This window comes from Rhamphochromis sp. 'chilingali' (assembly GCF_963969265.1).
Source record: "Rhamphochromis sp. 'chilingali' genome assembly, chromosome: 10".
In the NCBI taxonomy this organism is placed as follows: Eukaryota; Metazoa; Chordata; class Actinopteri; order Cichliformes; family Cichlidae; genus Rhamphochromis; species Rhamphochromis sp. 'chilingali'.
The window spans coordinates 14,264,828-14,277,211 of record NC_137937.1 but is presented as its reverse complement, the minus strand read 5'-3'; the positions used below and the strand labels follow the sequence as shown (position 1 = coordinate 14,277,211).

Below are 12,384 nucleotides of genomic sequence, written 5' to 3'. Positions count from 1 at the left end.
CACACATTTAGCTACACATGGATAAACACGGTACATTGATTTTTTTGTTGGGGTGGGGGATTGATTCTTTTCTTCCCACTGTGGACAAATCCAGGTTTAGCCAGTTGGAGTATTTGTTGTTTTTCAAACTGGTTTCAGATATGAAGGCTTTACCCGAGGCTGCTGCCTGTTTTAAGTGAGAGATTTTAAGCCGAAGTAAACATTTGGGCAGTTAAAGTCAGCTTGTGTGTTCAATCAATGATGAGACTTTCAGCTCACAATGCCTCATCTTTTCTTTTTCCTTTTTTTTTTTACCTGCCGGTATATCCGGCGAGCACGTCTACTTCATCTTGCCAAAAGCAAAAATCGCAACCAGACCTCTGAACTCCCCAAGAGTGCATTCAAATCAGCGAAAGGTACGGCGTGACATAAATAGGCATATCTATTTTGCTTGCACAATAAATTGAAAAGCAAAGGTCACAGATGGATTTTCTTTAAAATTGAAAAACAATTTTCACCGCAATTTTAGCAAAAATCACGACATTTAGGCAGATTATGTGTCATTACTGCGTATGCATGACTGTCTGGCGCTGACAAACCACTTTGTAATAAGCATTTAACGCAACAATAGCTTTGTAATTATGTTATGCATTAAAAACTAGCCTGCAAGACACCCGTGCTGTTGATTTGTGTGTATTTGCATCCTGTTAGGCCCTATCGTGCTATCTGCTGGAAAAGTAATTACCTGTCTGTGCCGCCCATGCAGTGAGGTGGGCTGCTGAGTTTGAAAGAAACTGAAATCAATATCTCTGCACTGGAAGACACATTTCCTGTCATGGAGGCAAGAAACCTGACTCTAGCATTCATACTAATGTTGGCATTTACAGTGACATTCGCCTTAATTGCATATCAAGAGATTTTCTCTCCTGTGCTTATGACTTTGACAAAACCAGCTCCAGGATTTCAATCATCGAAGCTGTTAAATGCACACTGCTGACATTACTCTGTGACTAATGTGAAATGCTTGGCATGCAAAGCAGGCAAATTTGAAGATCGAAGCCGCTACTTTGCGTGTCGTGTGTCATGTTCTCGAGGCAACTGTTCTTTTTTTTGTTATAAGCTGAAGGGGGGAAAAAGGGGAGATGGCAATGTGAAATAAAGGTGATAGATTCTGTCATCAGGCTGATGAAGCTCCTTATACCAAGTGTGCTGCAGTAGTCTGCTGTCCTCCCACGCACACAACTAACCTCAGGCTCACACCTGAAATGCAGATTGAAGAGCAAAAAAGGAGGAAAAAAACCCATCAGTGGCTGTGGTCAGAAATACAAGAGTCATCACTGCGTCCTCCTGCAACCATCCTGTGTGACATACAGCACCTGCGATGATGTGAGCAAGGAAGCATCCATCACTTCATTACCGCTTGGCATAAATTTTACATGAGCTCCTAGTGTTCAGCGCCAAGTGACAATTCTGTGATTCACTCAAAGCTGACAGATCCTTTTGTATTTAATTGTGCCCAATCAGTTCCATGAAACCGATACAGTAATGCATTCACAGCCGTCAGAATAAGGCAGTATCTTTCCTCGGTGACGCACAAAAGAAAGTAATTAAAAAGTGATTTTTTAGTGTTATTCTAATTAGGACGATGAAGTGTGGCTGCAGGAATTTTAAATGACTTCGGGGTGTCTGTTTAAAGAAGGCTTTTACTCAATCCACACAAGGAGCATTAAAAAAAGACAGGTTTAAAGCCATGCCTGCTGTTCACTATACTTTGATTGAAATGCTGAAGCTGTCTAGCAGAAGCAAGCCGCTATAGGCACTGCAATGTTAAGTTCAATATTTAACATAGTCACCACCTTCATGACTTGCTTTGTTGTTGTGACAGGTCTTAGAAGTTAACCACATCATTGGGCAAACTCTTAAAAAGGTCAGGAGTTACTAAAGTTTGTACAGTTTATGGCTTTTCAGTAACGTCGTGGTGGCACTGAAGGAAAAGTCAAGGGCTCACAAGAGGCGTTCCTCTTCTCGAGAGATTCCTCCAGATAAGTGAAGACTGCAACCTGGTGGAGGGAAAAAAGGAGAATCAGGGCAAAAACAGCTGGATTAAAGAGATGGGGGTGGGGGTGGGGGGCAATGAATGTTTCTATGGTAATCCAGCTCCTATTTGCTCAAATATTTCAGCCTGGACCAAAAACGGCCCAGACAGTATCATCCTTTAGCCGTACTTTAATGTGATACATATTTCTTTTCATCCAATGTTCAATATTTGAGCAGGCACACACACACACACACGCACACACACACACACACACACACACACACACACACACACACACACACACACACACACACACACACACTCACTCACTCTCACTCTCACACAAAAGAACAAACCCACAGATCAAAAACATGGAAAGTATATTACATGTCGCAGAACTTATTTTAAATTTTGAAAAGCTTGTTGCTCAGCAGCACCTGTGCACCACCTACATGGCGCATTTGATCATTTCTGAAACCCGGTGGGTTTAAAAGTAATAAGGCAAAGCCACAGGCAGATTGCATGATGCTCAAGTGGTATAATGGTCGAGGCTTTTATTGGGCTCCATTCGTGGTTCTATCTGCAATTGCTGTAATGAAGACAGACCTAATTATCTCAGCAGACAGAACTCCACTATGAACAGGACTCTAATTATGGCCTAAATGCTGTTCTCTTATACTGTTCAGAGTCGTACTCGGGGGGTTATAAGAGAGTTGGCTGTGGCCGTCTTCACACACACACACACACACACACACACACACACACACACACACACACACACACACACACACACACACACACACACACACACACACACACACACACACACACACCTTGGGGGCTCAGTGTGCTCAGCTGTTCTGATGTGCTTCTGTGCAGGCATCATGGTGTAGTGGCAGGGATTATCTAACATGACAACGCACTCTCTTCCCGTCTTTGACTGGTGACAGCTTACCCAGTCATTTGATTAATTAATTACAACTCCACGTGTCATTAGACCAGAATTCTTATTTATGGTCTCAAACACTTTGGTAAATGGTAAATGGCCTGTATTTATATAGCGCTTTACTAGTCCCTAAGGACCCCAAAGCGCTTTACATATCCAGTCATCCACCCATTCACGCACACATTCACACACTGGTGATGGCAAGCTACATTGTAGCCACAGCCACCAATAGTTTACAAGAAGATCCTATTGAAATTCTAAACCCCCATGGGATGAAAAAAAAAGACAATAGATGAAGTAATGTCTGAACACAAATGTTAGGGGCAGCAGAGTTACTTACAGATAGATTATTCCATCAGTGGTACCATTTGGAGCCCATTTATTTTGAATTTATGAATGTAAAATAACTGCAGATTTATCTGGTCTTGTAGATTGTCTCAAGGCTGCAGAGCAGATAAATTGAATGCCGTGTTTCTAAATCCACACTGAGGGGGAGGCTAAGCGGCTTGTGCAGTGACCTTGATTGTAGCTATTGAACCTCCAAATAAGGAGACCGAACAGATAAGAGCGGCGTTATTTGGCACACAAAGGAAGACAATCCAGTGACGCAGCCGTGGCGTCAGCTGATGAGCAGAGTCAACATGCAATCACAGAGCCCAGTGAGGTATGAGTTAGGAAACTGGAATGAGTGATAAAGCAAAGGGCAAAGTTTGCCCTCAGTAACAGGTATAGTAAAGAACGTCTGCACAATCTGTTATTTCCGAAGGCCGCTTATATGACTCTGCATTCGCCCACTGCAATTTGGAATAGTAATGCAATTTTAAAGTGGTTTCCAGAGGACAGAATACATTTTGCTAAATCCCACTAAAACGAAGATGAAATGCAGGCGGGGTGGATTTGAAAAGATCATTTCTCGCTGAAACTCTGAGAAATCTGTAAATATCAATGACAAACTTAAGACAAGAGAACGCACTGTGCTCTGTGATGTAGAAGAATTTGTGTTGTGTGCAATGGAAAGAAAAGGAAAAAATCCAAATGATTTTAGGGCTTCAATCACCCCCAGAGATCAACATTATGGCCTTAACGATGAGACAGTCAAGGTCACTCAGCATACTAATGATCACCAGAAACTCATCCTCTGCCAAAGTGTAGGCTTACTTTAAAGAGTATTACTGATGCTGCGAGCGATAAGAATATGCATTTGATTTACTGCTCATGATAAAAGAGCTTTATTTATTTATTTATTTATTTATTTGTCATCCTGCAGACATTTAATAACTGACTGTAGAGCCCATGACTCTAGCAAGACCTCCGATGAGTCAGGTAGCATCTCAGTTCCGCCTAAATCTGCATGGCACTTCCGTCTCATACAAGGAGCTAGTATGAAAAACACAAATTAAAATAAAAATACAGTACACAACCACAGAAGCTTTAATTAGTCATTTCAGATGGATTGAGGGTTTTTGCTTATTACATGGTCAGTCACTCACAGACTGGATTATTGATGTGCGTAACCAGGGAGGTGGCAATAAACTGGCAGAGGTGACTTTGTATACAAACACCTGGAGTTCATCCACATCTGAAGCAGACAAAAATGTGCCAATTATCACTTCAGGATTAAGAGACTCGTTAATGTGTCCTTTTTGAAGAGAAGCTGTTGATCTGGTTAATTGTTTTTAGACATCATGTAACTGTCAATTTATTTCCTGTTTTAATGTACATTTATGAAAATAAATACAGGAGATTGTATTTCAGTGATTAAAACGGCCTTCAGAGGGAGTGGGTTAGTCTTAGCTTCTTCTGTTACGTGAAATGGTATCAAAATCTGCAGTCTCGCCAGAAACGTTATCTTCTATAAGCACAGTGTGATTACAAAGACAGAACAGAACATCCCAGGAAATGAACATCCGCACAAAGAGATGAATCTCGACACCGCAGGGTCATGTCTGTGACTCGCAGTGACCCGGTCATTTTAATAAGACTCAACAGCGCCCTCTGGTGGCAGACATGGCGTGGTGCAAATCTTCCTTTTTATTGTAAAACAGTTAATTGCGCTAAAGCACATCTGAAAACTTTTCTTTTTTGTGATTTAGCTTAACGTTATTTTTTCATCTCGCACAGCACATGCAACGTTTAAGTTAAAATTACGCGTTAAATCGAAGTTTCTGGAAGTTAATAATGACGCTTCAGATTGCGCAGGCGCAGAGTGTATACGTACTGAAAACACGGAAGGTCCAACACCATATTCCCAAACAGAGGCTTCTACGCTGTAAACTCTTTATAAAACGTCGTCGGAGCGGCCCTAGAATAAGCCAAGTGCGGTATTGTTTTATTTTGGCAGTTGCGGTTTAAGAGTGATGCCTGTCGAGTAGTTGGGCCTTTTCTGCTTTTCTGCTTCATCTGAAAGCAAACCGCTGAAGAAGATGCCCGCTCGTAATGTTGTGTCCAACGGGATCCCTAACAGCAAAGTTAGGTATTCCAGGTTAGCCACTGACGACGACGGCTACATTGATTTACAGGTAAAACAGAAGGTGTAACGCTAGGATACGTTACCATTGCTTTTATTTTTAGATAATAGACTAAAGTTGGTGCACTGGTTTCGACCACTACAGTATGAATATAAAGGGGTACTGCAGCAATAGATGGCCGCTGTCATTTCCGAGCTAAGGTAGCCCTGTTGACGTCATTGGGGTTGTTGGGGGGGGTCCTGTGATATTAATTCTTATAACCTCTTGATGTTCTCATCAAAGTTTGGTGAATGTTCACAAGAAGTACTGCATAACCAACACTTTTAAAGGACTGTGCAAATGTCTTGAGCCACCCTACTTTGAAGGAGTCAGACTTGGCATTTTTTAAGTGGTCCTAAGCAATACATAGACTGAAACAAAAAGACTGCTGGCTTATTTGCTTTTGCTGTTTAAAAGTAGAATGGGAGGCAGAGCCTTGCAGTTTCAGGCCCCTCTTCTATGGAACAAGCTCCCAGTTTGGAAGTATTTCTTGTTCTCTCACCTGTGTTACGACCCCCTCTTTTCACTCAGTATGTGTTTAGTACACCACTCTATTCAATCGTGAATTATTATTAATGTCCGGATCTCTTCCACAGTTTATTGTATCTTTTGTCCTGGCTTCCTCCCCTCAATCCCAACCAGTCATAGGAGATGGCTACCCCTCCCTGACCCTGATTCTTTCAACGTTTCTTCCTGTTAATAGGGAGATTTTCCTTCCCATTTTTGCCAAGTGCTTGCTCATAGGGGGTCGTTTAATTGTTGGGGTATTCTCTGTATTATTCTAGGGTCTTTACCTTAAAATATAAAGCCCCTTGAGGCGTCTGTTGCTTTAATTTGACACTATAAGAATTTCACTCTCAGAAAGTTGAGTTGAATCAAACAGTAGTTCTCCAGGCTTTCTGAAGGTCTTTCAAAACCATTCTTTGGAAACTGGCTGCGTTTTTACTCATTTAAGGTCCAGTCCTTGTACCGGAACATTTTGTGAGAAATGTCTTTTTGTTTTTTCAGCTACTTTCAGCTGTGAATAAAGGAAGCATTAAAAATGGCACCTAACTCAGTGTTGTGTCTACACATAACAGGCAACTTAGCATATTTTAAATCTTGTATTTGGGTACTTTGTTATGAGCAGGCTGTCACAAAAAGCACCTAACTTTATGTGTCTTTAGTTGGATCTGTGAAAATGCCAAAGATAACACAGTTTGACAGACACTAAATAGTTTTTTAGGGCCTGCATTTCAGCCAATGGTGTTTGGAATCTTGTCACAATTAAATCATGAACACAGAAAAGTATGATCAGATTTTGATCCACCGTGCGATGCCCTCTAGTAGGGGTAGGTGACAGCTTCAAAATTACCAGCACAATATTGCAAGAACATTTACTGTAATGTAAATGCATGCTTTTGCTACACTAGTGATATTGCATTTTGACATTTTTATATCATGTAAAAAATTATAGACGTATTATTGCAGACAACACGATATGGTACAGCCCTACCTTCTGGAAATCGTTGGCAACAGCTTCATTTTTCAGTCGGGCAGAGATCCCAAACACACTGCCAGTGCAGTCAAAGCATACCTGGATAAAAAACACACACAATAGAACACTGTCAGTCATGGATTGGCCTCCTCAGAGAAGGAAAATAAACATTATTGAAGCAGTGTGGGATATACTGTATTTCCATGTGTTTTTGAATCTGTCAATAAATTGCTGCACCTATTTGCCATTTTCCTAGCAAAATACTAAAAGAAAAATTAGGGTTAGCTTGAGATGTTTGCACAGTACTATACATCCATGTTTTTATGAGAATAGGGCAATTTATTTAAAGCTGATTCGATGGAAAACATCTCTCTAGTCTGATGATTTTGACACAGAAGAGGAAAAACGGACACTTCCAAGAAACCTTGTGTTTCACAGAAATGTTTTTGAAATGAAATATTTCCCCTCTACAGTTCAAGAAGAGCCCACCCAAGGTCCCATATAAAGCCATCGCACTAGCCACGATCCTTTTCCTAATCGGCTCGCTGTTGATCATCATCGGTGCTCTTCTCTTGGCTGGCTACTTTGGCGTCACTGTAAGTAATTTTCTAGGTCACACTTTTTCTTGTTACATCCTTTTACTGGCCATACAATGTCATCATGTTAAGAGAATAAATGTTTTCTTTCTTTTAGCACACAGACCGGACCGTGCCTGTCCTCATCATCGGGATCCTTGTCTTCCTGCCTGGATTTTACCACCTACGGATAGCTTACTATGCATCAAAGGGCTACCCGGGGTACTCTTATGATGACATCCCAGACTTTGATGACTGACAATTGCTAAAGCCCCAGTCCTGCTGTGCTTACATGTAGTGAATTTAAGGTCGTGATATATTTAAAGAAAATGAGATCCCTTTTTTTGTTTTTCATAATTGTTTTTAAATTACAATATTGTTCCTATAGATTTTTCTACCTAGGTTCTTAATGCCAGGTTGCTAATAGCAACTGTTTTTTTTAATCTTTGTATTTGTTTTATAGCTTGATAAATGAATAAAAAAGATTTGTATTATTTCTTTTGATTTATATAAAACCATTTCAGTTTGTTTATAGAATATTTTACCTTATGTAGTACAACCAATGTGGCCACATATAGTGAGTCTTTTAACTGCTTCACTACAACCAGTTTTTATTTTGTGTATTCTTTAGGTAGATCCATCAGTTCAGTGGCAGAGAGAATAAATAATTTAAAACTAAAGTAGCTGCAACCAACATAACAAATGCCTGGTATACCTATTATATACACAATATCACCTCTGTGGCATAATAATGATATTTAATAAAAGGCTAGCGTTGTGTCTTCACATCCCGTGTAGTGAAGATTGCCTCGCCCTAGTTAATGCTTCCTCACTGCTCTGAGTTGTTCTTTCCCCGAGGATTTTGTGTGATTAATTCCAATCCTTCGATCTCCATATGGTGCACCTGGCCTGTGAGAGTAAACACTGTCAAACAGTACACAAGCAATTAAGGCCTGACATTCTGCTGACATTTGCCCCTCTAATCTGCGCCATCAACTCATCACTCTCAGCATAATTTGAAAGTGTGCTGGTGAAAGCCAAGACTGCCACCTCGAGTCCTCCACCCCCCCCCCCCCCCCTCCCCCCAGATAATGTCATATGTAAAACACATTGCTAGTAAAGGTTGGACGTCTATATAATCCTTTCAGAAGCCTAGTAACCCGCTGTTTGCCAAAGGGATAATTCGAGGGTAGCTGCTTGTGTTCTCGTTGTTTCTCTTTCCTTGCTATCGAATGAGCCCACCCAACTGTACACTGATCACAAACTGCCGGGCCTTAGATCAGATTATGCACTTTAAATCAGCTCAGATTCTTTGTTTTTTAAGTGCTTCCTGTGGTTCCAGGAGGCATTCGCACACAAAACGTCTTACAGAGGACTGAGATTTACTGTGTTTGTCCCGGAAACAAACATTTTTTATACTCTCAATGCTTTCTATCATATTGTTTTTTATGCTCTCTGAGGTGAGTCTTTTAAAATTACTGCTTTTACGTGAAACCCGTCAAACCTAGTATGGTGATATCATAAGTTGAGCGTTACGAGACAATAGAGTTGTTGAGCAGACACATAATAACAGACACAAAGTAAGTGTACAGTAATATTGCAGGGATATTCAGTAATTTTAACTGTTTATATGGACAGATGAGTCCGTGTTACTCTTGAGTCTTGTCAAAGCAACATCACTGCAAAATAGTAATAAAAAGCTAAGTTTTCTCAACTATATTGGCTTGTTGATTTTTACTCAGAATCATTACACAAGTGTTTAACTGGGTCAGGTGTACTGTCTGGCCCAGCTGATCCACTGTTGCATCACCCAAAAACAAGGACCTGGCATTAACCTTTATTACTGAAAGGTGATTTCAGTGACTTTAAGTTTAACATGGTTGTTAATGCCAGACAGCCTTGTCTGAGTATTTCAGAAGCTGCTGATCGGCTAGGAATTTTCCCACACAGCCATCTCTAAGGTTTATAGCGGATAATCATAAAAAGATCAATTATTTAGTGAGCAGCAGTTCTCTGTGTGAAAATCCCTTGTTGATGCCAGGAGGCAGAGATGAATGGCCAGACACTAGCTCAATCAACTGCTCTTTACAAGCATGTGATACAGAAGAGCACATCTGAATACTTTACACAGTGAACCTAGAAGCAATTGGGCTGTAGAAAAGACCACAACAGGAGTCACTCCTGTCAGGGTAGAACAGGAAGCTGGGCTACAATTCCTGGCACACTTTGGGGCCCTTAGTACAAACTCAGCATTATTTAAATGCCACAGCCTAACTTAGTATTGCTGCTGATCATGTCTATCCCTTTTTGAGCGCAGTGTATTGTCTGATGGCTGCTTGCAGCAGAATAACGTACCACGTCATAAAGCTCAGATCATCCCAAACTGGTTTCTTGGACATGACAATGAGTTCATTGTACACAAATGACCTCCACAGTCAGCAGTTCTCAATCCATTAGGGCTCCTTTGGGATATGGTAGAACAGGACTTTCGCATCATGAGTGCAGTCGTCTGCAGGAATTGTGTGACGTTATCATGTTAATGTGGACCAAAATCTCTGAGGAACCGTTTTGAATGTTGAATCTATTCCTTCAAGAATTAAGACAGTACTGAAAGTAGCCAAAAGTGATTTCCAATGTTCCTATGTGTTTTTTAATGTCTAAAACGTTTACTTATATTATTTAAAAATGTAGTGAACAGAATTTATGAAGGGGTTTTATATAAAATAAGGAAATGACCTGTTTTGCAGGCATCTTTTGCTTTTTTTTCCTGCTTTACATCTCTGCCTTCTGGCATCATTTATTGCAATTTCTTCTCTCCTTTTAGTCTGATCTCTTATAAAAATAATATTAATGACAATCAGAGTTTTTCATTCATAAAAATGACATATAACGATTATAATCCAACAAGTCATTTTTAGCAGTTTAAATTCCTGCAATCATATTTTGGCAGACAATGGTACTAAAATGGTGTGCCTAATAAAGTGACTGGTGAGTGGATGAACCCAGGAACAGTACAGAAGTGATTTTGGTAAATTAGATAAGCTCGTCCGTCTGACCAAACTGATCCTCTGTAGCATTACTATTAACCAAGGACACACTAAATACTATACTATAAACTATACATATATAATACATGAACGTACATGCAGTAGATTCTATATTTGGACACAATCATAAACCTTAGACGGTTAATACAGCCATCCGGTGACACCACGTGATCTGGCACTGGATTGGCTATTTTAAAAAGTAATATAAAGCATACCCAATAATCTTTAACCAGCTGCAGTCACTGTCAGTCACACAGCAGGTTTGAGTATTCGGCTCATTTTAGGAGGCAGGATCACAGGAAGCGTTTTTGAGGTAAGATAATTTGGCAGGAAACTTACTCAAAGCCTTCACTCGAAACTTAAAAGAAGTAACAGTCGTCTCATACTGAAATAGAAACGTTTTAGCCTTTTCTTTTAGCAAGAAAAATCAAAATAAATAGTTTTAAGAACACTAAATGACTTTGTGGTTCATTAGCCGGACTAAAGCGCAGCAAACTGTTTAGCTAATGCTAAGTTGGTTTAACTGTAGATACAGATCTTGTTCCCTGATAATACACTTTTTATTTTATTTTACACACTGTAGTTTTGAGGGTTTTTTTTAGTGTGTTGCCTTTTAGGAAAATTAATGTGAGATTTATGGTGAAAATAATAACTGGTTCTTGCTACTATGACGTTTAGCGGAAAGCTAATTCGTGTTCTTTATTGGAGGTTAAATTAGCATTTTTAAAAAAGAAATGTATGTTTATCGATTTCTAAAACATAGTTTTTACTGGCATTCAGATTATCAAACGATTGCAGCTTTTTTTTTAAATCCCACTGTTAAGAAATTTCTTTCTGGTAAAAAAAAAAAAAAGTCAGCAGGCTTGTAACAAGCTATTATAAGATGGCTATAAATTATGTGTAACACTGATAAATTTTAGGTGATCTTACTAAAAAGGTTAGGTTAGTGTGCTTGTATTATAAAGAAATCACAGCTAATCCCGAACATGAAATGGTGAATATTGTTACAAACATGTCCGTTTAGGTTAGTTTTGCAGATAGTTGGAGCTACTTCCTCGCAGCATGTTTTTTTTAATGTTAAGTGATTTAACAGCCGACTAAAATGTGTCTTTAAGGTTTGCGTTTGCCTTTTGTTAAGACCATCACCCGTTTTTCCCACGGAAAGGCGCTTTTGTCTGGGGCGCTAAAGGACCAATTTCATAAACTAACACAGACACAGGCAGTAAAGTGACGGAAGTGTATTATTTCACCTTCAAAATTAAAGATACGTTAAGCGATAGCCTCCTAAACTGGAGTTAAACACTTCTATTATTACTTGATCCGGTATGCCTTTGTAGGAACTGTTTAGTGCTGGCATTATTGTTGTTGTTGTTATTTATAGATTTGTAATTGATTGTAGCTGTGAATAGTAGGTCAAAACTGCTAATACCTTATGAATCATGTTCAATGTTTTTCACGCATTCATTGAGCTGGCTTGTTAAATGCTAGATTTGTTATAAGTGTAAACATAAACAGTATAAAATACTGTTTTACAGACGCTGAGTGTGACAGGGAAACACATGCACAGTAGTGCTTGGATGCTGAAAAGAAAGAAACTCAATGGACTTAAGCATTTTGGCATTTACACAGTGACATTAGCAAGTTGACATCTTTTATCTTTAAATTCCTGTTCTGATTGTTTTTTTTCGTTATCAATTAAAAAAAAAATTAAAACGTAAAAGATTTAATTTGAAAGTTCTACCAGGAAGCTTCATCGTTGTGCTCTGTGTGAGTTGACAGCCGTTCAAACGTCGCTGTGGTGGGAGGAGGAGGGAA

At 39.6% G+C, this 12,384-nt stretch overlaps 1 protein-coding gene across 1 annotated transcript; it reads left to right on the top strand.

Moving 5' to 3' along the window:
- Positions 1-5,168: 5,168 nt before the first annotated feature.
- Positions 5,169-8,354, top strand: tmem230b (transmembrane protein 230b). Its single transcript, XM_080894406.1, has 3 exons — positions 5,169-5,482; positions 7,421-7,543; positions 7,641-8,354. Exons 1-3 carry the CDS (start codon positions 5,387-5,389, stop codon positions 7,779-7,781), a joined length of 360 nt encoding a protein of 119 aa, XP_080750532.1. The 5' UTR covers positions 5,169-5,386; the 3' UTR covers positions 7,782-8,354.
- Positions 8,355-12,384: the final 4,030 nt, after the last annotated feature.